The sequence below is a fragment of the Sceloporus occidentalis genome, unplaced genomic scaffold (assembly GCF_023333645.1).
Source record: "Sceloporus occidentalis isolate IW3139 unplaced genomic scaffold, rSceOcc1.0.p SCAF_3, whole genome shotgun sequence".
NCBI lineage: Eukaryota > Metazoa > Chordata > Lepidosauria > Squamata > Phrynosomatidae > Sceloporus > Sceloporus occidentalis.
This window is the reverse complement of record NW_028316983.1, coordinates 104,679,192-104,706,711: the sequence shown is the minus strand read 5'-3', so window position 1 is coordinate 104,706,711 and position 27,520 is coordinate 104,679,192. Positions and strand designations below refer to the sequence as shown.

Below are 27,520 nucleotides of genomic sequence, written 5' to 3'. Positions count from 1 at the left end.
GATAAACGCAACATCATCTAATATCTTTCGCACAATCACATGAGAAGGATGGGAAAAGGACATCCTTTTCCCCATGTGATAATCTCCAAAGATATATAAATGTAATTATAAGAAGTTGTACCTGTCCATATTGACTTCCTCCACCGTATGATCCACTCTGTCCACCCTTTATATAAAAAACAACAACAATTAGCTTACTGTAAAAATATCAAATAATTACATTAATAGTTTTACTTCTTTGATACTCTGGAGTGAAAAACAGCAGAGGGCAGTGTTGTCCAAGTTTTCAGAACACCAAAAAAGTGGATGAGATGAGATGAGGACAGTATGACTGAAATAGGTCAACAAATGATTGATAGCTTCCGTTAAACAATATATAGACATATATTATCACACAGAATTTTGTGATACAGTCAGCCCTTGGTATCCACAGGGGATCTGTCCCACCCCTCCCCCCATGGATACCAGAATCAGAGGATGCTTGAATCCGTATTGTCCCCAATGACGGTGTGGCCACGTGAGCTGTGCCTCCATTAGGGACAGCCCAAGTTATCCCCAATGGTGACGCATGCATGTGGCCACACTGGTGTTAGAGACAATGGTACTCATTGTCCCTAATGGTGGCATGGCTGCGTGCACATGCCACCATTCGGAACAACATGGGCTTGCTGTCCACAGATGGCTGAATGCATGGATGGCAAGTCTATGGACACGGAGGGCGGACTGTACCTTGAACAGTAATAATAATATCTATTTTTGTTGTTTTTGTTGTTATTATTTCTTATGCATGACTTACAATGTATTAGCCAACTGCCCTCAATAACTCATTTTACCACCCTCCAAAAGGATGGAAGGCTTAGTCAACCTAGAGTCCACCAGGATTCAATTCATAACATTTTGGCTCCAGTACTAGCATTTAACTACTGTGCCACCAGGACTCAGTTTATCCAAGGGGTCCAGGGAGGGCTTTTTGAGAAGTGGTTACACCACCACTTCTTTTAAATAAGATGGAAAAGTCCCCCCCCCCCCCGGCAGATGCATTAATAATATATTCTAATTGAAATCTAATTGCATCTCCTTCCTGGACAGCCAAGGGAAGGACAGGGATCGAGAGGGCAAGTTGTCTTCCTTACTTGCCCCAGCAGCTTGTCCACATCGGTGGTATTCACCAACTGAAACTGAAGACCATGAGCTAACTCTAATTGTTAGTTCTAACTTAAACTAGCCCTACTGAATTAATTGGAATTATGTAGCTCATTGATTTACCAAGTCCCATTCATTCACTATATGCTAGTTGAGCCTAAAAATTGGATCTCTAACCACTGCATGCATTATCTGCTACAAAAGGACTTTTCAGAGAATTTAAAGAAAGAACATTTACCTGGTTACAAGGACTGCCATCATAGGTAAATCCCTGGGGGGGAGAGAATGAAATTATTGTTTATTTCTAAAACCCCATAAAGATACCTTTATTTCTGGAGAATCTTTATTTCCTGCATTGTTAACTGGTAGGAAAAGCTTCTGTAAATTAATTACAATACTAGCTGTACATTATTTATCTAGTTTAGAGATCAGAAAATATTTACTGGACATATTATCCCATTTTGAAATTGCTCCGTGTTCTTTAATAAGGATAAATATGGTTTGCTAGAAATTAACTATTACAACATTGATTTTCAATGAAAATTTATTTATTATACAAATCTCAATTCAGATGAATTTCCTATATTATAATAAGCAAATGGCTTTTGTTCAGACTTAAGGAAATAATGAACTGGTTCTCATATAATAATAAACCATAGTTTAGCATCCCAAGAACAAGCCTCAGTGAGCCTCAGGCTTGCATACTTCTTCTTCCTCTCCCTTCTTCTAACACAGCATGAGTTAAGAAGCATTTGCTTCCATTTTTCAAAAAATTAACAGTGGCTTACTGTATCATTTAAACATGCTCATTGTCATTAATATTAACTATGCTTGTCAAAACAACTCATCTTGAAGCCAACATGTTAGGATTAATTGTGGTTTACGTTTCAGGTAACCCAATATGGCAAAGTTAATCTAAAATAGAAGAAGATGTATTTGATCTCCTTGCAGCTATGCCGGAAACGAAGGGGTCAGGTTTACTGCAGTTGTCTTTCATAACACTAAACTGTTGTATGGTACAGCATTAATGTAAACTGTCCCTCTGTTAAAATGAACCAGTGTTTCTATTATAGCATAACTTCCTCTACATAAATTGGGGGAAATATAAGAATTATTTCCTTACAACTATAAGATATGACCTGCTCTTAAAATAAATTGTTTTGACACCGATTTGTGCCAAAAGGGTCTAACCTGACCACAAGGCCTGCCGCCACTTGAGGTAGATGATCCACCACTGCTGCTGCCAAATGTAGTAGATGATCCACTGCTGCTGCCAAATGTAGCAGATGATCCACTGCTGCTGCCAAATGTAGCAGATGATCCACTGCTGCTCACTGATGGAGAGGATCCACTCCCACCAAATGTGATAGAAACCCCTTTGCCACCACCTGAAGAGGATCCACCACTGCTGCCAAATGTAGTAGAGGAAGTAGACTCAGAAGATCCACGGCCACCAAATATAATTTTGGTTCCACCGCCACTGCTTGAAGGAGAGGATCCACCGCTACTGACTATAACAGAGGTTCCACCCTGCTAAGAAACACAAATTTTGTAAAACAGAGGAGAGCCTTCTCTACTAACGGAAGCTGATTCTCCCTTATCCAGAATTCTGAAGTCCAAAGTACTTCCAAAAACCCAAAACTCTTTCACGAGTGGCTGAGGTAGCGGCACCTTTGCTTTCTGATGGTTCAGTGCACACAGACTTTGTTTCATGTACAACATTATTTTAAAATATAGTATTAAATTATCTTCAGGCTATGTGTATAAGGTGTATATGAAAAATTGATGAATTATGTGTTTAGACTTGGGTCTCAGCTCGAAGATAGCTCATTATGTACGTATATGCAAATATATATTTTGGGTATTACAAAATTCAAACAAAAATCAGAAATCTATAACACTTCTAGTTCAAAGCATTTCAGATCAGAGATACTTAGCCTTTACTGATTTGGAAATACTTAAACCACTTATGAGGCAAAAGTGGGGGAAAGCTGACTTCCCAAATGCTAATTATACTTGCATTTTAAGACTAGAAGAAATATTATAGAAAAAGCATTCAGAGGCATATAATCGACAGGTTCAGCAAAGCCTGACCTATCATTAGGCAGAGTGAGGGAGTGACATCAGCCAGCAGTTTTGATGTGTCATGAAAGGGCAGCAAATTGTTAGTAATTAACTTGGTTCCTTTTGTATTTTTTATTGTCAGGGATAAGGAGAGGTACTTGTGGGATTTTTTGCCTCATATGCCCAGATAATCTTGCTGGCTCTGGGTACTATCCACCTTACTTGGTGTAACCGTTTGCTGCACAACCTCAGGTAATAAAATGACTTCAGGTAGATGGGGATCCATAACCACAAATCAACATTATGTACATGGTTCCTCTCTCACTGATCCAACCAGTGGAGCTCCATGTAGGAAGCTATCGTTATAAAAACAGTAATCACACTGATCAGATGTTATGGTAGAAACAGGGGGCTAGATGTACCCTCTTTCCATTTTGTCCTTCTTACTGACAACCTGATTTGTGTGATTTGGGCTCTCTGAAAATGACTCCATGGGTCAACTATCAGCTATGCATGTGCACATTGACTGAAACACTTGTGGAGGAAAATACTACAGCTTTGAAGAATCTAGGACATGGGAGGAGTCTACAAGAAGCTTGTTCCCAGGCTTGCTTTGCCTCTCCCAGAAACCAAAGTAATGGGAAGGAGGTGCATCATCAGCTCCCTCCCTTGTGAATTTTGATTTCATTCTGACTTTACTAATAGAGCATGGGAGGCACTTATCATGCACCACATGGCACGGAAGTAACCATAATGGTTTCTAAGAAGCTCTAGTAAAACCAGTAGAACTTAATATTGTTAATTTACCTGAGAACCATAAGAACTACTGCTCTGTGATGAAGTAGACTGTATACTCTGCAAAGAAAGCAGAAAGTTGGTCATTTTAAGGCAGCAACTACCATAGTTATATAAATATGTTCAGAACATTTTTCTCTTTTTAAATGATGGTGTAATGAAAACTGAAAATGGTTAGTCTTCATTTTTGTTTTCAGGCAGCCAAATGCATTTCACCAGATGGCATACCATCCAACACTTCACAGCTGAAAACTGGCTCATATGTGGTCAGGCAACATCAGAGTGTGGGCAGGAGGACAAAAGTTATTAAGGAAGAAAATCACAAAAGCTAGGAGAGGCTGAGCCTACTGGGAAGGGAAAGATTTTGCCCCCTTCTCCCCCTGCTAAGTTAATGGAGTACAAACTGCTTTTGCTGTTTGACCTCAGTTTGCAGCAACTTGAAGAAAGCTGAGAACAAAAAGGGAAAGGGAGGAGGAGAGAAACTGAAATATTTTAAAGGCAGCTGATAAAGTGGAACAACAGATGGTTAAATGGAACTGTCCCTGCAAAATGAGTCAGTTAGAGCTTATGAGGCAGATGAAACTCTTCCCCATCAAACAAAAGTGGAAGAGACAAAGAAATAGCACTAGATCTTGCAGATGTTGCTCTGCAGAACCTCTATTGGCCTCCATGACTTTCACTTTAGGAAAGACACAGGAATGAAAGGAGTCTATAACTTGGAGATGGAGATTGTATTGCCCTCCATGCAACTCCCTGCATCTCTCACTACTGACTATGGCAACAAGGGCTGCTCAAAGTAACAGTTCATCTAGAGGGTCAACTGATTCCCACTCCTCCTGTTCTGTGAAGGTCCCTGTCTCAAGCACTGCAGGCTCATGAGGTACCTGAAGTCACTTCAGGAATTCCAATAAACTTTGTAATAAATTGAGTTCTGGAGTCCTTTTCCATCACAAAACTGATTACTCCCTAATCCCATGTAGCTCATTCCCTACAAATTCTACAGTTCAGTGCTACACTGAAAATATTGTATGAACTAGGAAACGTGTCAGTTATTACCCCAGTTACCTCTCCAGTAGCTGTATATATTTAGGGAGTGGCTCTTATTTTTTACAGATAAAGAGTTATTTTCATACATAGTTGCATGGGCAAACTCAGGTTCAAATTGTACTGTAGAAATCATGAAGTCTGACACTGCTTTAATTGCCATGGCTCCATTCTATGGAATTTTGAGAATTGCAGTTTGTTGTGGCTCCAGAGCTCTCTGAGAGAGAAGGCTAGAAAGCTCTCAAAACTACAATTCCAAGAATTCCAAAGCATTGAACCAAGGAAGTTAAAACGGTGTCAAACTGCATTATTTCTGCAGTGCATATTAAACCTCAGAACAGAGACAGGAGTTTGACAATTTGGTCTTATACTTCATGGATAGGTAGAAGATATACTTCTACCTGGATCTGTTAGAAATCTGGATGATTTGCAGTTGATCATCAAGGATTTATGATTCTCAATTGTTTAACAACAGCAGGAACAAAATTACTTTTCTTTTGCAATAATTTATACTGCAGAAATAAAGATAGTTTGCAGTAAGAATGGGAGAGGACTTTAATTTGGAAGGATTGCAAAATCTATTCAGTTTTGGTACTTAAGCAAATCCTGGGGCATATCCCCAACTCTATGTGAATTTCCTTTATATAAAGCTCTAGTTGGTTCCCATAGATCCTGGGGTTCATCAAAAGAACAAACTAGATCCCAGAGGCCTGAAATCTGTCCATTGCCTAAACTCATTCAGGTGCTATAGTTACTGCTTTGAAATTGGCCTTTAGTCTTGGGCAAAATATGCTCCTCGTTGAGAGGGTTTTTTCCCCTCCTCATTGATGCCAAATCTCTCGCTAGTATTCCTAGAATAGATTTCTTGTCAAAGCATCTCATCAAATATTTCTAACGATAGTAACACTCCACCACAGGTTAACTAAGGACTTTATCACACGTGGGGAAAATTGGGGGTTTAAATGGGTGTTATCCAATGATATTAGCATGATTGTTGTGAAGATTTTCACATGCATTGCAATTAAAGATGGCTTATCCCGGGAATAACCAGGGAATAGTCAGCAACAAATCATTCATGGGGAAATCCTGTGAATGATTTTTTGCTGGTTATTCCCAGGATAAGTAATCTTTAATCACGATGGTTTGTGAAAATCTTCATTCACCATGATTGCATGAATATCACTGGATAATGCCCATTTAAACCCCCAATTTTCCCCATGTGATAAAGTCTATAAGCAGTTATGCAGTATATATTCACTGACAGATCTCCCAAAGGGACAAAAGTAGAGTTATAGTCACATGGATGTGTTTACCAGTTTACAGGCTTGGCTGTTGTAGGAGGATGAGGTCTGCAAAGAAAAAAGAAAACCCCAAAGCAATTACTTCTGAAGAGTTAATTAACATGTTATCTTGATATACATTCCTTTCAACACCTGTTATCTGATTGGTGACAGTGGAGTCACACCAAGTTACTCATAGGCTCACCATTCTAGTATTTCTTACTTAGTAAGATTCAGAAGAGAGAGCTAGTGTGGTGCATTATCTGGAAAATGTCCCAAGAGGAAAGTATCTCATGGCTGTTCTCCATCTTGCTCATGGGGTGTATGAAGTGTTGAGACAGTCTTTCAAATATTTAATTTTAATTTGGGAAGAGAAAATTTCAATGTATTCTTTGTATCCCTAACTTGCACTACATAGTTATTGCAATTTGAGAACACTTCAATAACCACCATGAATCTTGGAATTTATAGTTTTTGTGTGGTATTTAGAATTCCATGCTAGAGAGCTGTAGTGCATTCTCCTGAATTATTACACTCAGGCTGTAGGATTCTGTAGGATGCAGTCATGATAGTCAAAATGGTATCAAAACCAGCTAATTGTATAGTGATACAACTCTCTGTTTCAGACGACTTTTACTAAATCAACCTAGATGCACCCAAAAAATTATGCAATATGAACTAAAATATTTGGGCAAACTCAGCATGTTCCTTGTTGTGGATAGAATCTTATGCAGAGGAAATAGGAATTATCTAGACACCTTCTAGATAGTTCTGCCTATTAGAGTTATATCCTCTGTCGGCAAAAATGGCTAACTAGAAATATTCACATAGTTTTGTGATACCGAGACAATATTCTGATCAGCAGTTTTATTAAAATGCAGCCAACTCAATGGTAAGACAGCACTTACCTTATCGCAGATCTGTCCAGGCTGTCCACTCTAATGGGGGGCGGGCAGGGGGAATAAACAGAGAGCGTTAAAAAATCATTTAAACTGAAATAAATGTTGTATTATTATATTATAATATGCTATTATTATATGTTATATAAACAGAACTAGTTTCTGATCTTTGTTTTTCTATTGCTTGAAAATTAATTCATGCAGCTTTATGCATGACTCTGGCTTGATTTTTGTATTAAACCACTTCTCACAAAGTGAATCCATAAAAAGGAATCCCACCATGGGATCAGGTCTAGGACTCACACACCTTAAATCACTCTATAAATGTATTGGGTTTTGTTTTTTTATGTTCCTAACTTATGAAACAATGAACTGCAATTTTATTTTGAGTAAGAGGCATTCAGGGCAATAATTACTGTCATTTTTGTCAATTGGAGGATTTAGTGCAACAAAACTATAGTTACCTGAATTGTAATACGGACACCACTTTGGGGGCTTGAACCCTGCAATAAAAAGTCAAAGCTGTTAAAAATTGTCATGCTGCAATGTGAATAGACATGGCCTTACTCATGGGGCAAATAGAATGCTAAAATTTTATCACATAGTCAGTCATGATGTTACCAAATGGTTTCATTTGCCACAATTATTGTCACAGGCATGAAAACAAGTTGTTTGGATAACATATAATTCTCTCCCCTCACTCCTTTCTCTGTGTATTTTATGACAGACTATGACTAAATATTTTTTGCATCATACTTAAAATGCTTAAGGGAAAGGACCCAGAGGCCCTGCAGTGGAAAAGAACAATCTAATCATACCTGGGCCTGAATTTTCTCACTGTATTTAGTACTCTGAAAAAGAACCAGAAATCAATTATCGCCATGGACATGAATCTTTGCTTTAAAAAAATACTTGCTATACTTATTTATATTCAGTTCATAAAACCATTGTCCCTTGTTCTGCATTGTTTCCTACTTTCACTGCTTCAAAAGGCTCCTGTGACCCAAGTGTGAAACCTGACATGCCATACATACGAACGACTACTGTTGTTATTTGTTGGTGTTGCTGAATAATTCCAAGCAATATGTTACCACCTGACTCAAATGAACATGATTTCATAAAATGCATTGTATCTCAACAGTCAAACAGCAAAGGTAGTCTATGCATCTGTGTATATGATGTTTGCTAATATCTGGAATCAGTTATACATTCTGGCATTCTGAGAATCTTGAATCTTTTAGAAAAGACTTTTTCCCCTTCAAAGAAGTATTTATAGCTGCACAAGAAAAGGGATGAAAACATGTAGGGAGACCAGAGTAATTAAATTCTTTCACTCATTCCACATCTTCTAACTAACTCAACTAAATGTGTCCCCATAAATTTTCTTCTACATTAAACAATCTTGATCCCTGGCAATTAGTAACCTCCATGTCAGTGAGCCATTGAAATTATTCAAGGATTTAAAGAATTATTAAAACTTTAATGAAACTGTCCTCAGATAGGTTCAGCACCTCAGGCACTTCCTTTAAAATTTGAATTAAATTAGGAGTGGATTCACTACCCACCACCATGTGAGTGACCAGTCACCACTGGTCCAGATCATCTCTGCACTTATACTTGTACAAACAATATATTATCTTCAATTGGCTGTTCAAGGGTAGAGAGCAATGTGTGTTTAAGAGAGCTGGATGACAGTATCCCAACAATCAAATAAGAGTTGCCACCAAATCCCTGATTGCCTATTTCTCATACAGTGTTTATTTGTGCAAATCTATGCTAATAAAGAACTTGTATAGCTAGCATATAAAATCACAGCATTGTGAGAACAAAACTGAAAAGCATTCATATCTGTTGGGTGATATCATATAATTCTGTTTCTTCATCTTAAATCCTTTGCTTTCACCCTGAAGTGGAGTATTTTGAGAACATGCTCCAAGCTAACCATTCTAAACAATAAGCTAGGTCATCTCATCCTATTCCCTTCTTCATTTTCTTTTAAATTTTACACTGAGATGTCCTACTCTACAATTCAAAATTTATTTCCAATAAAGCCGAGACAGCATGCTTACCTGAATATGCTTGTATTTGGAGTTGGCAAGGTGCTATAAAGGAATAAGAAAACATTCTGTTTGCACGCAATCAGTACTGTTGATCAGTACTGTGATGAATACTGTGATAATGTTTGGGAAGTCCAATTGGAGATATGGTTCTCTCTTAAAACAAATGAAGTTATAATATAGACAGACTATACAGCTCAGGTGCAGACTATCTGAACTATAAGAGCCGTCTCAGGCTCTTTGGAGAAGTGCCTTCTTTCAGGAATACCAAATGTACATGCATGTTTGGTGTGACATGGGCTGCGTCTGCACTGTAGAAATAATGCAGTTTGACACTATGCTATTGAATTCTGGGACTGTTAGTTTTGTGAGGCACCAGAGCTTTCTAAATATCTCACAAAACTACAAATCCCAGAATTTCATCACATTGAACTATGGCAGTTAAAACAGTGTCAAACTGCATTATTCACCCATTGAACACTTCTCAGCAGCTGCTCCCACTGTTCTGACCCCTTCCCTAAGGAAGCTGCACAGCTCACTTGTTGTTCCAGGTATTAATCTATTTAGAAATAAACCCTACTAGCCATTATGAACCAGTGAATAGAAAATAAAAGAGGCAACCAGTTCCCTATTAAGATGAGATCCCAGTAAATGAATGAATGATCACTTATGAACACACTTGGTGAGAAAGTAATATTCTTTCCCCCAGAGGCCTGCCTCTATACAGCTGGCTGTTGTTTGGACATATTCATGCCAACTGGGGAAATCTGGGAGTTGTGTTCCAAAAACATTACTGTCCCAAGCTATGAGTAGAATATACACAGTGAGGGAACTGCGAAGCAATCTATAACTTAGGCTGATTCATGCACCACATCTTTGAGTCAGAGTAACTGCCTGAAAATGCTAAGTTAAACATGTGGATTGTTCCCTACTGAGGAAAACTTTTAGTAGCAAAACAACATATAATCACAGAATACATTACAGTAGCAGAGCTACCCAGGTATGAAGATTACTTGCAGAAATGATTGCTTGTCTCAAAGATCTCTTCTGTGGTGTGGTTTGAAATATGGATGGGCAATTTGTGATCCTTGCACCTGAACTGCAGCTCCCCTCACACCTGACTATGCTGCTGGGGTTGCTGGGAATTACAGTCCAGCAACATTTGGAATGTGGCAAGTTGCCTGATACCTGTTTTAAGATATGGTTTAGGACAGAACAAGTAAAATGAGAGCATCCTTACCGATGTGTATGTGTTACGCTGTAGAGAAAATAGAAATAGCTTATTAATATGACAGTCAACTACAAAATATCTTGTAACAAAAACATTTCTATTTGACAAGCCAACAAATGTATTTAACAGGCAATTTGCATTAAGGTATTCAGCGCTTTATTTTCTCATATCAAGTATTTTCTCATAACAACATTATGCTCAAAGCACAGCATTTAAAATATTTGTTTAAAATGAAAGCACTTACTTCCGGTGGATAAGGGTTGCTTGGTGCATACACAATGACCTACCAAAAATAAATAAAAACATTTATTAGAAATTATTTTTTTAAAATTCAAAAGACTGAATTTCTGGTATGCTATTAATTTATTCTCTATCTGTATGTTTTATCATTTTGCTTGACAAAGTATAGCGCATATGCAAAGAGGCAGAGAAAAGCAATTTGCTTTAGTGTTCAACTAAAAAAAAGCAAACGGTCTAGAAAGTAATCATAGTATCCAAAAATGTATATTTTCCCATGAATTACTGACATCTGGAAAATCATCAGACAGCGAGCAGAAAAAGCAAACATGAAAACATGATTAAACATTTTATCCCCCCTCCCCCAGCTCCAGATATCTAATTTAAATATATTTACTAATTAATATTTTACGAACAAATGGTGCTGAACTGGCCCATTTGCTTGTAAAATTGTGCCATACCACTGGGAATTTTGCCACTGATCTCAGTGAGGAGACAGGACTGTACCCAAACATCTAATTGTCCATAGCAATAATTAGCTATGGTACCTGGAGAAAGATCTCATGGTGCATCCATACTTGTTACACACATGGAGCCTTTTTCTGAGGCTGGATCTCTTTTGGGATTTAGATGCAGGACAACCCCAAGATGACATCATGCAGGGCTGGTCCCACCACTAGACAAAGTGAGGTACCAGCCTCAAGTAGCAGATTTGAGGTATCAAGACAGGGCAACACATTGGTAGCTATATAATTTATTGTGCTTATATTTTCTACTAGGGACTGGGAGAGGTTTTTGTGGTATTTTCTGTCTTAAGCCTACTTGCCTTGGATATAACACAACTGAAAAGAAGGCCAGGAACCATTTCCAGTTATCTCTTAGGAGGCAAAGTGTCTTGGGCTATCCGTACTGAAGTTGTACTAGTTCTAACACTAGCTGCTGTTCAGGTCAGCAGGAGACTAATGTAGGTTCACGAGTAACAGAACTATTGGTTGTAAGAAATTATGCTGAAAGAAGGAACATATGTATAGACAATTCAGTGTTTTAATTCAGAATTAGTACAGGTGTGTGCATGCCTTCAAGTCACCTGCTGTCTTAGGGTAACCCCATGAAATTCACAGTGTTTTCTTAGACAAGGAATACTCAGAGGTGGTTTTACCCGTTTCTTTCTTTGAAATAGAGACTACAGCACTTGGTTTTCCTTGGCAATCTTCCATTCAAGAACTAACCAGAGCTGATCCTGTTTAGATTCGAAGATCAGACAGGATCTGGTACCTTTAGGGTATTTAGGCAAAAATAATACATACCTTTCCTTTATTTGACACAGTTGAAACAGACTGAAAAGAAAACAGTATTTGTATTTTATTCACTTGTACAGTAGTGATAAGGGAAGAGGCATTAGAAACAGTTAGCAATAGCAATAGCAAGTACATTTCTATGCTGCTTATCAGTGCACTTAAGCACTACCTAAGTGGTTTACAAAGTATAAGCTAATTGGGTACTCATTTTAGTGACCTCGGAAGGATGCAAGCCTAAGTCGAGCTTCGGCCCTTCCGCTAGTATTGAACTCGCAACCTTATGGTTTTGAGTGAGTGGCTGCAGTACAGGCATTTAACCAATGCGCCACCAGTTCCTCTCTCCCCTAAAGTTAATCCTACCCTCCTTCACAGAGGGTAATTTTTAAAAATCAGTTTGGAAAGATTCTGCATAACAGATGATTAAAAGACCTTACCTGACCATATGAGCCACTGCTACCATAGCTGACATCCGGCTGCAGATAAAACAAATCTTGGTTATGTCTTTATACAAGTAATGCATTCCAATAAATTTCTATTTAATGAAATTAAACCTATTTATAATTTTAAGATGAAGTAAAGCTGGAAAGAATTCAGGAAAGTTAAATTTATTAAGGGACATTTTGAAGATAATAAAATTATGTAACTTTGGCCCCAACCAGGGGTTGGGAGCCTGTTGGCGTCCAAAAGTTTGGGAACTATATTGCCCCCAACCATTGGATGTGATGGTTGGGGTTGGAGAGAACCGGTAATCCCATTACTTCTGGAGGCTCGGAATTTGTTTGAGTTTGAGACCAAGTTTGAGATCACTCAAACAGTGTTTGTTCAACACTGATTTCAAAATATTAAAGTCTTAGGAAACCCCTGCATTGAAAACGTTTTTTCCAGACATAATCTTTCACAGAACCCCCAGGTGACCTTTTACAGGGTGATCTGGGTGAGAAACCTTGTTCTAGGATGATGCAAGAAAGAAAGAAAGAAAGAAAACCCAAAAAACAATTCATACTGAAAATGCAGTGTAGAGAAGATTGCCACATGTTTCTCACATTTATACATTAGTTAAATCTGCCTTAGTGGTTAAAATGCCAATTTCAATGATTGGACGGTTGGCAGTTTTACCTTTTAAATCACAAACCATCAAAACTACAGCAAATCCTCTATTTGTTCTGCTCAGAGTTCTGAGAATCCAACCCAATACGTCTTGATCTTTAGATGATCCTTTAGCTCTGTTCTGCTATACTGTTTCCAATTCTCTTTTACATCAGATAGTTACTAACAGTAGCATGCTTGTAATATATATGAACGTACCATAGCTAATTACCAAATATGGGGCTGTTAAACTCAATATAATGCCACCACCCTGTAACCAACCTCTTAAGGAAAAAACCAAAATAAAACTGAGAATACTTACATCATAGCAGCCATACTTGCTGTAAACACCAGATGTTCCACTCTATATAAAAATAAATAAAGAATTGGGTAATTTTCTTTTCTTTTGTTGTAAAAGACAAGTTATGGCATAGCTATATGGATTATAGCAACAATGATCGAAAGCATTTGAAGGCAGGAAGTTGCCTGCTCAAAGGAGAGACAGTTCTACAGAACTGGAAACTCCACACCATGTGCTTTATGAAGTCTACACTTGTTAAAGTAAGACATACACCCAAACCCAACTTTAGCATTCTGTTTTAAAAACAACTGTTGCATAGGGAGAAGAGCCTAAAAGAAGATGAAGAAATGTATGCTTACACCAATGCATCCAGTCTTTTTAACCCCTCCTTGGTACACTACACCACCCTGGAAGACAGAAAATACAGATTATTTCTTTGTAAACTGCTTTATTTAACAGACTACCAAAGAAGCCTGCAATGTGTAGCACTAGCAGCTCTCATTGCAGTCTATCTATTTTGGAGAGGAAAGGCTTACTTGAGAATAACTGTTGCTGTCCTTGGGAGCAACATGTACAATCTGCAAAGAAATTTAATATTAATTATTTTGTGTAAAGGGAGAGTGAAACTAATGATTAGAATGATGACTTTGCTGAAAGGACAGGATGAGTTTGTATATTTCTCATTATGCCTTCCACCATCCTACTGTCCGCAATGACTGCTTCACAAACAAGGGATAGAAATTAATCTCATTGGATTTAATAAACTTGCCTAACATAGCCTTTTCACAATCATAGTGAGAAGAAACATATGGTGCCTTGAAAGTCTGTACACCTATGAGGCTTGCAGGACATTTCCTAGTGTTGTTTTTGTATGCCTTCAAGTTTTCATAAAGCAGTGGTAACAAAAGGGTTCAGTGGAAAATATAGAGAAACATAGGACCGTTACAGATGGGCTCTTGAGGCGCCCCATCACGTTAGAGGTTGGCTGGGGACCTAGCGTCCACACCGGCCTCACCCCTAGCACGTGATGGGGGTGTAATAATGGTGGCGCCCTATACACATAGGCGCTGCCATTATTACGTGCCGGACGCATAGCGTCTGCACGTCGCGTGGCGCTTATGTCGCGAGTGCGCCATTGGTACCTCGCGGCGTCATAACCGTGCCGCGGGAAGAAACGCCATTTTGGGGCTTCTTTTTTTGCTCCACACAGGAGCCGTGCGGTTTGGCTGCTGCAGCTTCCTCACGGAGCAACCAGCAGCGCCGGCAGACCACCACTTTTAGGCGGTCTGTAACGCGCCATACATTATTTGTTAGAGAAAATATATATATTAGGTAATGTACATAAATGATTTGAGCATTGGCCCAGGACTGCATAAGTCTCAAGCATAAAACCCCACAAGTCCCTGCTCAAGCATAAAACCTTGTGCAAGTTACACTTTCTCAGCCTCAGAGGATGGCAATGGTAAACCCCATCTGAAGAAGCTTGCCAAGAAAGCCCTATGATAGGTTTGCCTTATAGTCATCATAAGTTAAAAATGACTTGAAGGCATACAAAAACAGTAGGAAAAATGCATAAAATGAACATCATGAAACAAGAATGGAAAGAAAAAGGCAAGTAGGATTCAGAGGACTGCAACAACATTAGGGCTGAGATATTTTCATATCCTTATTCATACATGGGCTATTCCAACAGAAGTAGTCCATTAGGACTTTTAATGACAAGGAGATGTCACATCATGTTAGCAATAATGGGATCCTGCAGACAGGGGCATAAGTGTTGTGAGGTTCCAGTTGTAGATCTCAGAGTTTTTAAAAAAATACCCAAGCTATCTTACTGATGTCATGGCAATTTCCAGCATGATCTGTAACATTTTATTTTCACCTTCAAATGGGTTTCTTTTAAATACTGAGATACATTGGAACAAAAAAAAATCTTCACCTTTTCTTCTCCATTCTTTTAATTTCCCCCTCTAAGAGCTGTAGTGCATCAGTAGAATTAGTGAATAAGTAAAATGGCACTTTTGTATTAGAGCACTGCAATTTTAACTTAAAACATGGCAAATAAAAACATTTGCCATGTCCCTGGTTCTTTTTTCTTTTTTTAATCTTTGCAAGAGCCCTAGTGCAGATCCAAGAATTCATTACAAATAGCTACAAACAGGTCCAAATAAGAATAGAGTGAATGGACATGGAGGTGACAACAATCAGCAAAACCCAGCAAAAACCTGTGAGCTATAGTGTGATAATTTGTGCTTCTTTAGACCAGATTGAAAGAACCCAATGTCACACGATGGGGTTGTTCCCACTAGGTGAAACCCCGCGTTCTGAATCGAATCCAAGGAGTGGTGTTCCTATTAGGATCCGATTTAAACCTAGAACGGTTCTAGAGCAACCCGCAATCGTCCCCACTACAAATCGAATCGTAGAGCGGGATAGAAATTTAAATCGAGCTTTCCTCATTTAACGTGTGTTAAAAAAACACTAGGGTCCGACCTACGTTTTTCCATTGATTCGAGTTAGGAACCGGAGTATTTAAATAGGAACGACAGCCTTTGAATCGTGTTAGATGGATGGGAGGAGCGGACTGCGATGGGGCTGTCCTTGGGGGAGTTGCCCTTTCTGTCCCCATCTGTCATGGCTGTCGCCATTTTTGCTTCCCTCACCCCTTTGTCCGCTGTGGTCTTTCAATAAGAGATAAGGATTATTTTTATTTTTTATTTTAATGGTTTACAGGCGCTTAATCTCTTCAGCGCTTTAAGCGCCTGAAGTCCCGGCGGTGGATTGCAACCTCCCCTCTGTGTGGGGAGAGCCCATTTCTAATGGAGGAGAGGCAGGAAGGGAAGGCTCCTCTCCAAGAGGCATTCCCTGCCTCTGATCTCGCCCAGACAGGGAAGGGAAGGCTCCTTGCGAGGAGGCATCTGATCTCGCCCAGGCAAGGAAGGGCTCTGATCAATGGGGGGGGGGGGGGAATAGAGCCTTTCTCCCTCCCTTTCTCAAACGGAATCTGCCTTCTCCTCCAACCCTGGAAAGAGAATCTTTGGGAAGAGTGCTCCCTCCCTGCTTTTCCAGCAGCCTCCTTCATTGATCTCTGTGCTCTCTGAAGGGATTCTACCTGGCTGTCTTTTGGGAGACATGAAGAGGGGATGCTGTCATGCAAAACCTATCCCATAGTTCCTCTGGAAAGAGCTTGGGTTTCTTAAATTCGCTTTGCCAGAAGCCTCCCCCATTGATCTCTGTGCTCTCTGAAGGGATTCTCCCTGGCTGTCTTTTGGGAGACATGAAGAGGGGATGCTGTCATGCAAAACCTATCCCATAGTTCCTCTGGAAAGAGCTTGGGTTTCCTAAATTCGCTTTCCTAAATTCGCTAAATTCACAAACAGTCAATGAAATGGAAACGATGCCAAAAGATAAATCGCTTCCAAATATTCCGGATTAACGTTACATCATTCTGACGTACTATTGATTGACAGCTCCAAATAAGGTATGGAGGAGAAGAATCGCTTTATTTAAACACCGATTTCATGCCAAGTAGGAATGCTTGCAGGTAAAAACTTCGATTTAAATAACCAGATGGGAACGATGAACAAAGCGATTCGGATAGCGGGATAAGAACAGTGTTATTTTGAATCGGTTTCAAATCTTAAGTGGGAACAACCCCTAAGGCCAGAATCCTGCCTCTATACCAGCTATTGCCACAAGGGCAGTAGCCATGAAGCAAAGCAGGCACTGGAGAAATAGTTTGCTTAGAGCCAGCAAATTTCGTCTGTCTTTGCTTAGCACTTTGTTGTGTGGCTCTGAATGAAGTACAATTGCTAGTGTTGGGCACCAACAAGTTTCTGACATAAAATCTCACAGAGGAAATGGCTTGACCATTAAAGGTGGGGTTCTTCTCATGAGTCCCACAAATATTCTAATATGACATTGTCCTAAGATATAGAAATAAGTAACCACTGGAATATATATATGTGAATATTTTATTTCTACAGTATGTGCATATTTACTTTACACAGAACTATAATAATTGCCACAAAAAGGAGTCACCAAGGAACACAAGTCAGAGAAATCAGTATAACCTTGGGTAATTCCCATGTTTTTGATCATTGTGCCTTTTATGAAAGATAAATGGGATACTAAACTAGTAGCTAATTTTACCTGGGGTTGGTTGCTACCACTCTGGGAGGAAAATGTTGAACTCTGTGAGAAGAACAAAATGAAACAATTTGCACATCAAAAGGTACACACTAAGTAATAGCATAGTCAATACTTTAATATGTATATCGTGTCTCTTCTTAAAATACAGCATTAATATGCATGTTTTTCTTTCTTCCTGATAGAACAACGTAAGGTAGCTCACTCATCTCACACTTTTATTATGCTACTCTGTATCTCTAAGCTAACCCGGCATTTAATTTTTAATAATCTACAGAAAATTCCTCCAGTCCACCAATTTTGCAATATTCATCACAACAAAAACCTTTCCAGTACTCCCCCTAGTACCTCCCATAACCCCCTGCAAGCAAAACCAGTAGACACCCATTCGTTTGTGTTTGTGGCTGGTGGTAAGGGTAGGAACTTGGCCCCTACCTCCCCCCAGAATTCACCCACCCCCTAATCTACATAGTAAATCTACCTAGCGACTTGAAGATTGGGTGGACTGGCAAAATCTAGAGACAAAAAGAGCATTTAAGAGTTTTTCTTTCATATCCTTTTATATTCATAATAAAATGAATTTCCAAGGGAGATCGTGCAATAAGAAATAGATGAGATGGGAATTGCAGACAGGTTAATGCAGAGTGTAAGACAGGTAAATTCAGAGTGTAATGCTAGGCATATCTACTCAGAGGTAAGTCTCTCTGAATTCAGTGGCACTTACTTCCAGGTGGATGAGTATCGGAGTGAAACCTATCAGTTCTATAGGAAAGAATAGGTGATTTAAATCTTCAGGATGATGAGCTAACTTGTCCTATTGATTTCACTGCTTCATACACTCTAAGCATGGCTAAGTCTGTATGCAATCCAGTAGATGGAGTTGATGATCACAACAACAAGAACAATTATAATTTTTAAGAGTAATCTAGTATATGTTGTGCAGGTGAACAGAAGTCCAGAAGAAAATAAATGATATAGGAAAGAGATGAAGGAATTTATCTACAGCAAATATGCTGTTGTTGCCACTTATGCAATATGTTTTTTGAGGAGAAAAGAGTGCTTACCTTGGCACATTCACTGCTGCTTGCATAAGATCCACTGCCACCCTGAAAGTAAAACAAGGCCATTGGTTTTTAAGGAACAACATACAATTGCAAGTGAAGTATCAGTAGAATATGAGCAGTCCAAATTCTCCACAAAGTTTCATAGATTTGAAGATATAAATGGAGTGGGAAACAAAACCCAGATGCCTTGTGCTTCCTGTTCCTCAATATTCTTTGGCATATTTGGAGTAGAATTGTTGCATCTTTGTCAGAATGAGATGTATATGCTATTGTCATATTGGAAGATAGCAAATCTCATTATCGTGGGGAGATCAGAGGATTCTGGGAGTTTCAGTCCAAAAAAGTAAGGTTTCTAAATTCTTGGCCCACATTACAAAACTGTATGGAAACAGGGAGCTTGATACATTTTGGAGAAGTGGTTCCTTCTACTTCTCCAAAATGCATCAAGAAAAATGTAGGCAAAGGTGCCAATATCGTAAAAGAAATTTAGACCAGAGGCCTGAGATCATTCAAGACTACTTCTGCCAGAGGAAAGAAGCACTAGTCTGTAATACAAGAGCCAAAGTTCAAAGCTAAGTGCACTTGCCACACAGATAATGGTGTTGATTCAAAAGTTGTGTTAATAAGGTATAAATAGCAAAATGGTATCAAAGTATTCTTACCTGTTCACAGTTTATTCTTACAGTAATGCTTGAAGACTATAATGGAAAAGAAACAGGAAAGGTTTATCCAAAGGGCTTCAGCTACAGCTTAATTTAGGCTGAATCATATTGACATGGGAGATTATCGCACCACCAATTTCCCGCCAGGATAGTCATGGGTTGTAACTGTAACAGACAGATCTTATCAGACAGCCCCGTGGCTGGGCAGTAGGTAGCCCATACCCAATCTGGGCTTCTCCCACAGCTTTCCAAGAATGGGATTTGATAGTTTGGGATTTTATTGTTACGATTACAACCCACATTTATCCCAGTGGGAAATGGCGGTGCGACAGTCTCCATAGATTTAGCTCACTTTGTTTATCTTTCATCATGTAAACTAATTGCATGCAGTCGGGATGCAAGAAAGCCCTTGTGAATGAGGATTTCATGTGTCAATCAAGCCACCATTTCTACAAGTGCAGATGTTACAATTACACTGGTTCATTAAACCTGAGGACATGGAGGTAGACATAAATTGTTGATTTAAATTTTGCCTCAACAAAATAATTGCATTCATAATAAGCAAGTTAAATGTTTGGAAAGTTGCAAGCTGCTGATCTTTTGTTATCTCACTAGACTGGATAGACTGCCAATACCATGTTGGTTCTCTGGGTGTTTGGCTCATGAATGACCCCCCCCCCCCCAAATACTGGTAACAGTGTCATCCATATACGGCATCAGTATTATTGTCATATTTCAACCTCCTCAATACCTGACAAAATTTTATGGATGGCCCCAGGAACCACACAGGTTCTAATTTTGTAGTTGTGCTTCTTTAAGCATGGGTCTAACTTTTTCATGCCCCTGCTTAACGTTCATACACATCAATATTTTGATGGTTATATTCGATAATGAGGTGAAAAAGTTTTTAATATATACAATTTATCTAGAGTGATACCCCCAAGAAACAAGATAAAGCAAAACTAACCAAACCTTGAAAACTCCTTTGCCAATCTGCCGGGCATAAACAGGTTTCAGTTCATCAAAATATGGTCTATTCCAACCCATGAAATATAACCCTTTTCCTAGTAATATATAAAATATGATGACCAAGACATTTCAACAAACCTTCTTCCTACTTCTTGATGATGTGTTATTTTGTTTGGGCTCATCAGCAATTTCAGAAACCATTGCTGTCTCATTTGCAGCTCTAGGAAAGAGGACTACTCTGGGAATAACAAGCCAGTATGTTTCAGGGTCTTGAAAAATGGTTGCTCTGGAAAGAGAGTGGAATTGTTAATAAAAGTAAAGGTAAATGTTTCCCCTTTAACAAGGTTGTCAAGTGATGTCTGACTATAGGGAATAGTGCTCATTTCTGTTACTAAGATGCAGAGCCAGCCTTGTTAAAGAACACTCTGTGATCATGTGGCCATCATGGCTGCACAGAACACTGTTATCTTCTCACCCAAGTGGTACCTATTTATCTACTAGCACTTTTACATGCTTTCAAACTGCTAGGTTGGCAGAAGGTGGGACTAGTGATCGGAGTTGACCCCATCATGCAGCTCTTGGATCTCAAATTGCTGACCTGCCCATCTTGCAATAATCAGAGTCAGCTTTTTAACCACTGAGCCACCGTGTCCCTCTTGGAATTGTTAATAGGTCCTATTTTACATTATAATGTTTTCCTAGTGAGGTGCCAAAGCTGATACAGGCTTATTTGGTTCCTCTTTTGTATTACAGGCAGTGACAGCTGGAGGTTCCAATATCTTGTGAGGCACTGAATCTGGGGTCTTGTCTGGGGCTGTCCGAGGTGCGGAAGAACCTATTTGGGGGTAGGGTTCAGCACAATGGACAGTTCCTTTCAGATTAGACTAACACTTGAACAATTGTTGTTGGCAGATTTTGAAGCAGATTTACTGGTCCAGTGACCTAGGGTTCTTCAGCCACCACTGATTACTTGGGCAGGGACTCGAGAGTGTAACCAAAATGCTGTATGTACTCTCAGTGATATTATAACAGCAGTCATGAATCTAAATTGTCCGTCCTTTTTACCCACTCCCCCTTTCTAATATTTTTGTCATCTATTATCCTGGCATCATTACTAGATCTTGATATTAATCCAGTTCAAAATGTCCAAGGAAACCTCTCTATATCTGGTTAAATTTTTCCATTCTCCTCTTTCTTCTCTTTAAGATCTGTCAAAGTCTCTAGTCCTTGAAGTTAATGGATCCAGGACCAGCCTTCTTAGGCATTTGTGTTATTTTTGAAAATATATGGGGGGTTTTTTGTATGCATTCTTCTAATGCACACAGTTTTCATCATCTAAAGCACAACTGTATGAATTTGAATTTGAATAGATTGCACAAGTATGTTTTCTTGTCATGTACATTTTTCAAATACATACATGGCTTTGTGCACACCTGTTCCTCACAGAAATTGATCTAAGCTTGTGAATGAACACATGTACATTTGTATGCATTCCATCCCACTGCTAGTCTCAAGAGGAGGGAAAAGAAATACCTGCAAACAAAAATGTAAACGCAACAAACTTCTTAGTCATCCCTAGATTGGACTAGGACTACCAAACCTTACAGAACTGTACTTCCATTGTACTGTCAGAGGCTTCCATAAAAAAGAGGAGAGCTGATTACACAAAGCAGCATAGTAAATAAATAATAAATCACACCAATAAAGTAAGAAGATCACCATATCATAGTCCTACAGAAAACCAAAGTTCTTATTGCCTGAAATATAGTAATGTGCATTAAGATGCCTGACTAAAGCAATGTTTTCAGAAATCACAGACATTTCAGAATGAAAAATAAAACAAAAACAAAAAATAAAAATCTAAATGAAACCATTTTAGTATTCACTTACATAAACTGAACCCTTCTAGCATCAGGTGCAACCCAAATAGATGTGACATTGTGCTTCTCCTCTGAGTCCATGTGAATTAATGTGGAATTCTGAAAAATTAAAGCGGTGTACATGATAACATTTACTCAGTTTGCTTCTTTAAATACAAGCTACACTGTAGAATCAGCTTCTATTCCATGAAATGATAATACAAGGAACACAGGACACCAAAAAGCACTGCAGAAACCTCCTGTATCTACTTGATGTACTACCTGAAAGAGTTTTCTCCACCACTTGCTCTGTGTAAAGGGCATTCAAGTTGTATTTTCTGTAAAAGCTTGGGATATTGCTTTGATTCTTTTGTCTTGAAATATATTTATTCTTTGACTAGAATGATATCAAGTGCTTTTCTGTGCTAAACAAGGCAAAGTAGAGATAAACCCTTTCAATTTGAGAAAGGGCCCACCCTTAATATCTGAATGGTTGCCACATAAAAGATGGAGTAAGGTTGTTTTCTATTGCTCTGGAAGGTAGGACAAGATCAACAGAATCAAATTACAAGAAAGTGACTACGGCTAAAGATGAAGAACTTTCTAACAGTAAGAGCTGTTTGACAGTAAAATAGACTACCTTGGTGATTTTAAAGCAGTGATTGGATAGCCATTGGTCAGATTGCTTGAGCTGTGGATTCCTACACTGGCAAAGGCTTATATTAAATGATAATAATAATAAATAAAAGTTTTATTTATATACCGCCCTTCTTGTAATCAGGGCGGTGCACAACAAATGAAATACAAATTACCATTACAAATACAAATACAATATAAATACAAATACAGATACAATAAAAACTATTAAAACCCATATTAAAAAACCCCATTCTAACCAGCTACTACTGCTGTCAGAGGGGGGAAGACTAGCTGGAACTTGTGTCTGGGAATGCTAGTTGGAACAGGAAGGTTTTTAGTTCCTTCCTGAACTGGGCCAGGGAGGTGGCCGAGCGGAGCTCCATGGGCAGCGTGTTCCAGAGGGTCGGGGCAATGATGATGTATGACCTCCTTGACGTGGAGGCTAGTCTAGCCCCTGGGACCCTCAGGACACCTTCAAACACTATCATTATGTAATTCTATGAAAAGCTCTTTCCCCTCAAATCTGTTCTGATAGGTATCCTGAGAAATTACTTGATACAAAGAGCCAGTGTGATGTAGGTTTGAGTGTAGGACTACAACTCTGGAGAGTAGGGTTCAAATCCCAACTCGGCCATGAGAACCTACTGGGTGGCCTAGGGCAAGTCACTTTCTCTCAGCCTCAGACTTTAACAACTTCAACCATGTTAAATAATGAACAAACATACCGACATGTTGTAGCAATCAAAGGTATTTGTCTTTGGATCTGTGATTCGAAATGTCCCAATAGGGATGTTTCTATCGATGTCTCGGGCCTGCAGCATAAACCATTTGAATCCAGCATCTGGTCGTCCTTCTATGCTCACTGGAGAAACAGACATTATGAAAACTGTCAGTTTTGTTTAATGGATGCACTATGTTTCATTAGTGCTGGACACTGAGTATTCCTTCATATTCTGGACCGCCCTCTAAAATTTCCATAAAAGGGGCATTTTTAAAGCAGCCATGACTAAATCTATATTTTCAGAGTGCTTCTTGTGGTCCTTCTATACTCACTGCACAGTGAACACAATTGCACTGCCTCATTTGTGGAAGTTTAGACCAATGCTATTCGAAGTGGTAGTTCATGGACAAGTGCTGGGACCTGTGTCACTGGCTTCTACAAAACAAAGTCCTTTTACAGACTGCCAAAATAAAGCTGCTTCGGGTCTCTTTGGAGATATGCTGTTTAAATGATGCATGCATCCTAAGAATCCGGAAGCTGCAACAAAGCTGCACTCCAGTGCTTAGGAATGGAGTGTGGCTTTGGCGTGACCTCCGGACTCTTAGGACCCACAAATCATTTAAATAGCATACCTCCAAAGAGACCCGAAGCAGCTTTATTTTGGCAGTCTGTAACAGGCCAAAGATACAATTGTAGGCAGTGGGCACAAATATTATGCTAGGCACACTGGGAGAAAAAATGCTGGTACCCTGAATGAGGGTCAGAATGATGTAATGTTTTGGGCATTGGACTACGACATTAGGAGACCAGGGTTCAAAACCAGGCTTGACCATGGAAAACTACCCGGTGATCTTGGGCACATTATACTCTCTCAGCCTCAGACAATGGCAATGGCAAGCCCTCTCTGAAGAAACCTGCCAAGAAAACATTATGATAGGCTTCATTGGGTTCCCACAAGTCAAAAATTACTTGCAGGCACACAACAATAACAAAAACCCTGAATGACATAGCTTGAGAAGCACCAGGTGACACTTGGTGTGGGGTGTCTGCCTTCCAGGGTGGAGTGTTCCACTGTAGGTAGAACGCCCTCTGCAGGCAGACTAGGACTCCCCAAGACCAAAGGTCCTGGGAAATACCAGGTCCACCCGCCCAGAGGCAGCAAGGAGGCCAGATGAGACACTATTGGCACTCCACAGTGAACTCCTGGAGGTCTCCTCTGTTGCCAAATGGCACTTGGACCCCTTAAAAACTTGTGAGAAAGGCGGATAGAGCAGAACATTCCAAGACACAGACAATCCGTTCAGGTCTCATGGTCCAGTAGCCATTGATGTCAAGTAGACCATCGCTTGTCTCTTCCATAGTGGCCCAATCTACTCCTGAGGTTTCCTTGGCCTGGCGGCTCTGAGCAGTAAGAAGCATGAGTTACTGCACTGAGGTGACACCACAGACTGGTCTACACCATTTTCTCCCTTCCATTTGCAGCTCTCATGTGTTTTTTCCATAGTTTCTTTATCTCACAAGAGGAATTGATTACAGGAACAAATGGAAGAGATACACAATGGCTTTTAATCATGAGCAGCAGCAGTGGTGTCACTAGGTGGGTGCTGGGTGTGTGGCCCACACCAGGTGATACTACAGAAGAGGGATGGCACCTTGTTGGCACCCCACTGCACCTCCTTACTGCAGCCTTGTTCTCTCATGAGGAGAATGGGGCCATGGCAAGGAAGAGAGCTGAGTGTGCCCACCTGCCGCATGTCCTTGCTGCGGCCTTGTTCTCCTATTAAGGAGAACAGGGCCAGGGCAAGGAAGAATGCTAAGCAGGCATTTCTGCACATCGTTGGCACCCCTGTCCCTGCCCTGGACCCCTGCCCCCGACAGCGGGTGGCACCACAGTGGACACATAACTGACCAGCAGAACAGCTTTATTTTAAGCATCCTAAGTATGAAAATATGGGATTAGCCCATGTATTTTATGGTCTTGAAATAAGGGATATCATGCACATCTACCTGCTCAGGAATCTATGCTGGCAAAAAGCCCAATGATGGGCTGTACAGGAGGGGGGGGGACTCTTAGTATACCACTGCATATCTGTTGCTTGCAGCATGGATACAAATATGGATGTAAAGGAAACACTCACAAATATTCTTGACATATGAGATACTCATGTTTTGATCCCCCCTCCAAAAAAAATCCTTTTTCACTCACCAAAGCCATGTGTGGAAAAATTGGGTTTTAAATGCAAATAACATTCTTGTACAGAAAATTATATCTCTTTTGGTTCATAAAGTGTGGTTTTCTGCAAAAAACCAAAGCTTTTGTGCAATTCTGCCAATGTTTTTTTCGTGAATGATTTTTTCACAAAAAGATACCAAACCACAAATATACAACATAATTGGCAATGAGAAAAAAAAAACAACCCTAATATTCCCCACTAGGGAGAAAACTTTTGATGATATTTTTTGTTACATATGAGAACAAAATAAGTATAGTTTTTATCCCTGGATACAAGCACCATGAAAATATAACATGTAAAACATAATACCTATTTTCTCTATAAAAGAAATAAAACAAAAGAGGCTTGATATGGATTCAGATTTCAAGGCTGGATACTAATTGGCCATTTTGTGAACCAAAGTGCTCCTTCTGTTCATGGAAGGCACCAGGCCCACCAGAGGCTCCCTGGGATCTTTGTTGATTTCCTCCTTTCCATTCCCAAGGCTTCTCATGGTGCTCTAGAGGATTCTGCAGTCCTCACACTGTTTTTCATTATGAACAGAAGCTTGCAAGGGGATGAAGAAAGCACAAAGGTTCCTTTCCTACCGTCTTCCACCAGCACAAATAAAACTCCACTAAACATTCTTCTGTCTGGATCTGAACCTCGCTCTACTTCGGTACCACAAGTTCATATGCTAACATGTGTTACCTTAACCTACTGTTTCTTGCCAATAAGTTGAGTTGAAGAAGGAGGAGGAAGAACTACGATTAGCTAAGCAGAGAAGGTATGGCTATATATGTATTGTACCTTTTATTTCACTTCCTGGATCATATTGCCCTGAAATGAAGGAAACGTGATAGGGAGATTCAGATTGCTGTGGTTCAAGCGGGTGGTCCGTTACCATAGTTTCACAATCTATTGAAAAATTTGTGTATGGAATGCTGAGGACTTCTGATCTGAAGACCCCACACAGCAAAAACGCAAAGAAGTGATATCTCTCCATCCTGAGGGGAAACAAAAAAAATGAGAGGAGAGCTGAATGACATTTTAGTGACCAAACTATTGTTGTTGTAGTGAACAGAAAAGCTAAAATACAGATAGTAACCATCCGTTTTGCCCACAGTATGAGATCACACCATTACTACTACACACACATATGCACACCATCATATTGTCCATATTTAGTTTGTTGAGTTGAGAAGACATAAAGGCCTGGAGAGGCACCTGTACAATTCCAATGCAGGATCCATGAAAAAGCAAAGAACATGTCTACGTATGTAGTTATGTAAACTGAGACTTTCCATCAGACCCTTCCATTGCTGTCCACTCTGTATAGATAGATATATAAGACTTTGAAGCTTACATAAAAACTATAGAAAGCCTGAATTACAGATAAAGCTTGGACATGGATTAGAACTGCTCCATATACTAGTATACTAGAATGTATAGAAAAACATAATTGACTTTCACATTGCTTCAAGGAACAATGTGAAAGCATGAGCCTGAGCCACAGACAGACGAAAAGGACCTTCTGCTCCTGTTCAGGAGGGTTGCAAACTCCGTAGGCCTTTGCTAGTTTGTGCCACTTACAGCACATGATGGCTATTCACATTATACAGTGATGGTAATTAAAACCTGTGCTTATCCACCATCCTTGGGGCCATTTACCTATATACAAAACCTATTCCACATGCCTGCCAGGCTTAACTGTCTTGATCTAAGGTGGTACCTGAAGAACATTTTATGCATTCAAAGAGTTTTGCCCTGAAACTGGACTATAGGATGACTAACAAGGACCACAACAGG

General features: G+C 39.5%; 1 protein-coding gene across 6 annotated transcripts in view; it reads right to left on the bottom strand.

Moving 5' to 3' along the window:
- The window catches only part of LOC149316523 (uncharacterized), a 69,546-nt gene extending 42,837 nt beyond the window's left edge, over positions 1–26,709 (bottom strand). For 4 of the 6 annotated variants that reach the window (XM_089515737.1, XM_089515740.1, XM_089515742.1 and 1 more), the window contains exons 1-23: positions 26,522–26,709; positions 23,503–23,639; positions 22,170–22,258; positions 20,418–20,565; positions 19,311–19,346; positions 18,649–18,690; positions 17,588–17,629; positions 13,972–14,013; positions 13,795–13,842; positions 13,457–13,498; positions 12,483–12,521; positions 12,058–12,087; positions 10,758–10,796; positions 10,523–10,540; positions 9,295–9,327; positions 8,044–8,076; positions 7,690–7,728; positions 7,235–7,264; positions 6,360–6,395; positions 4,015–4,062; positions 2,335–2,676; positions 1,382–1,414; positions 122–166 (exon numbers count right to left, since the gene is read on the bottom strand). In XM_089515737.1, coding sequence (XP_089371863.1) covers positions 122–166; positions 1,382–1,414; positions 2,335–2,676; positions 4,015–4,062; positions 6,360–6,395; positions 7,235–7,264; positions 7,690–7,728; positions 8,044–8,076; positions 9,295–9,327; positions 10,523–10,540; positions 10,758–10,796; positions 12,058–12,087; positions 12,483–12,521; positions 13,457–13,498; positions 13,795–13,842; positions 13,972–14,013; positions 17,588–17,629; positions 18,649–18,690; positions 19,311–19,346; positions 20,418–20,565; positions 22,170–22,258; positions 23,503–23,639; positions 26,522–26,618 — 1,488 coding nt within the window. In that variant the 5' untranslated portion in view covers positions 26,619–26,709. The remainder of the gene's footprint in view (positions 1–121; positions 167–1,381; positions 1,415–2,334; positions 2,677–4,014; positions 4,063–6,359; positions 6,396–7,234; positions 7,265–7,689; positions 7,729–8,043; positions 8,077–9,294; positions 9,328–10,522; positions 10,541–10,757; positions 10,797–12,057; positions 12,088–12,482; positions 12,522–13,456; positions 13,499–13,794; positions 13,843–13,971; positions 14,014–17,587; positions 17,630–18,648; positions 18,691–19,310; positions 19,347–20,417; positions 20,566–22,169; positions 22,259–23,502; positions 23,640–26,521) is intronic. The other 2 variants (XM_089515739.1, XM_089515741.1) reach the window with 2 other exon arrangements.
- Positions 26,710–27,520: the final 811 nt, after the last annotated feature.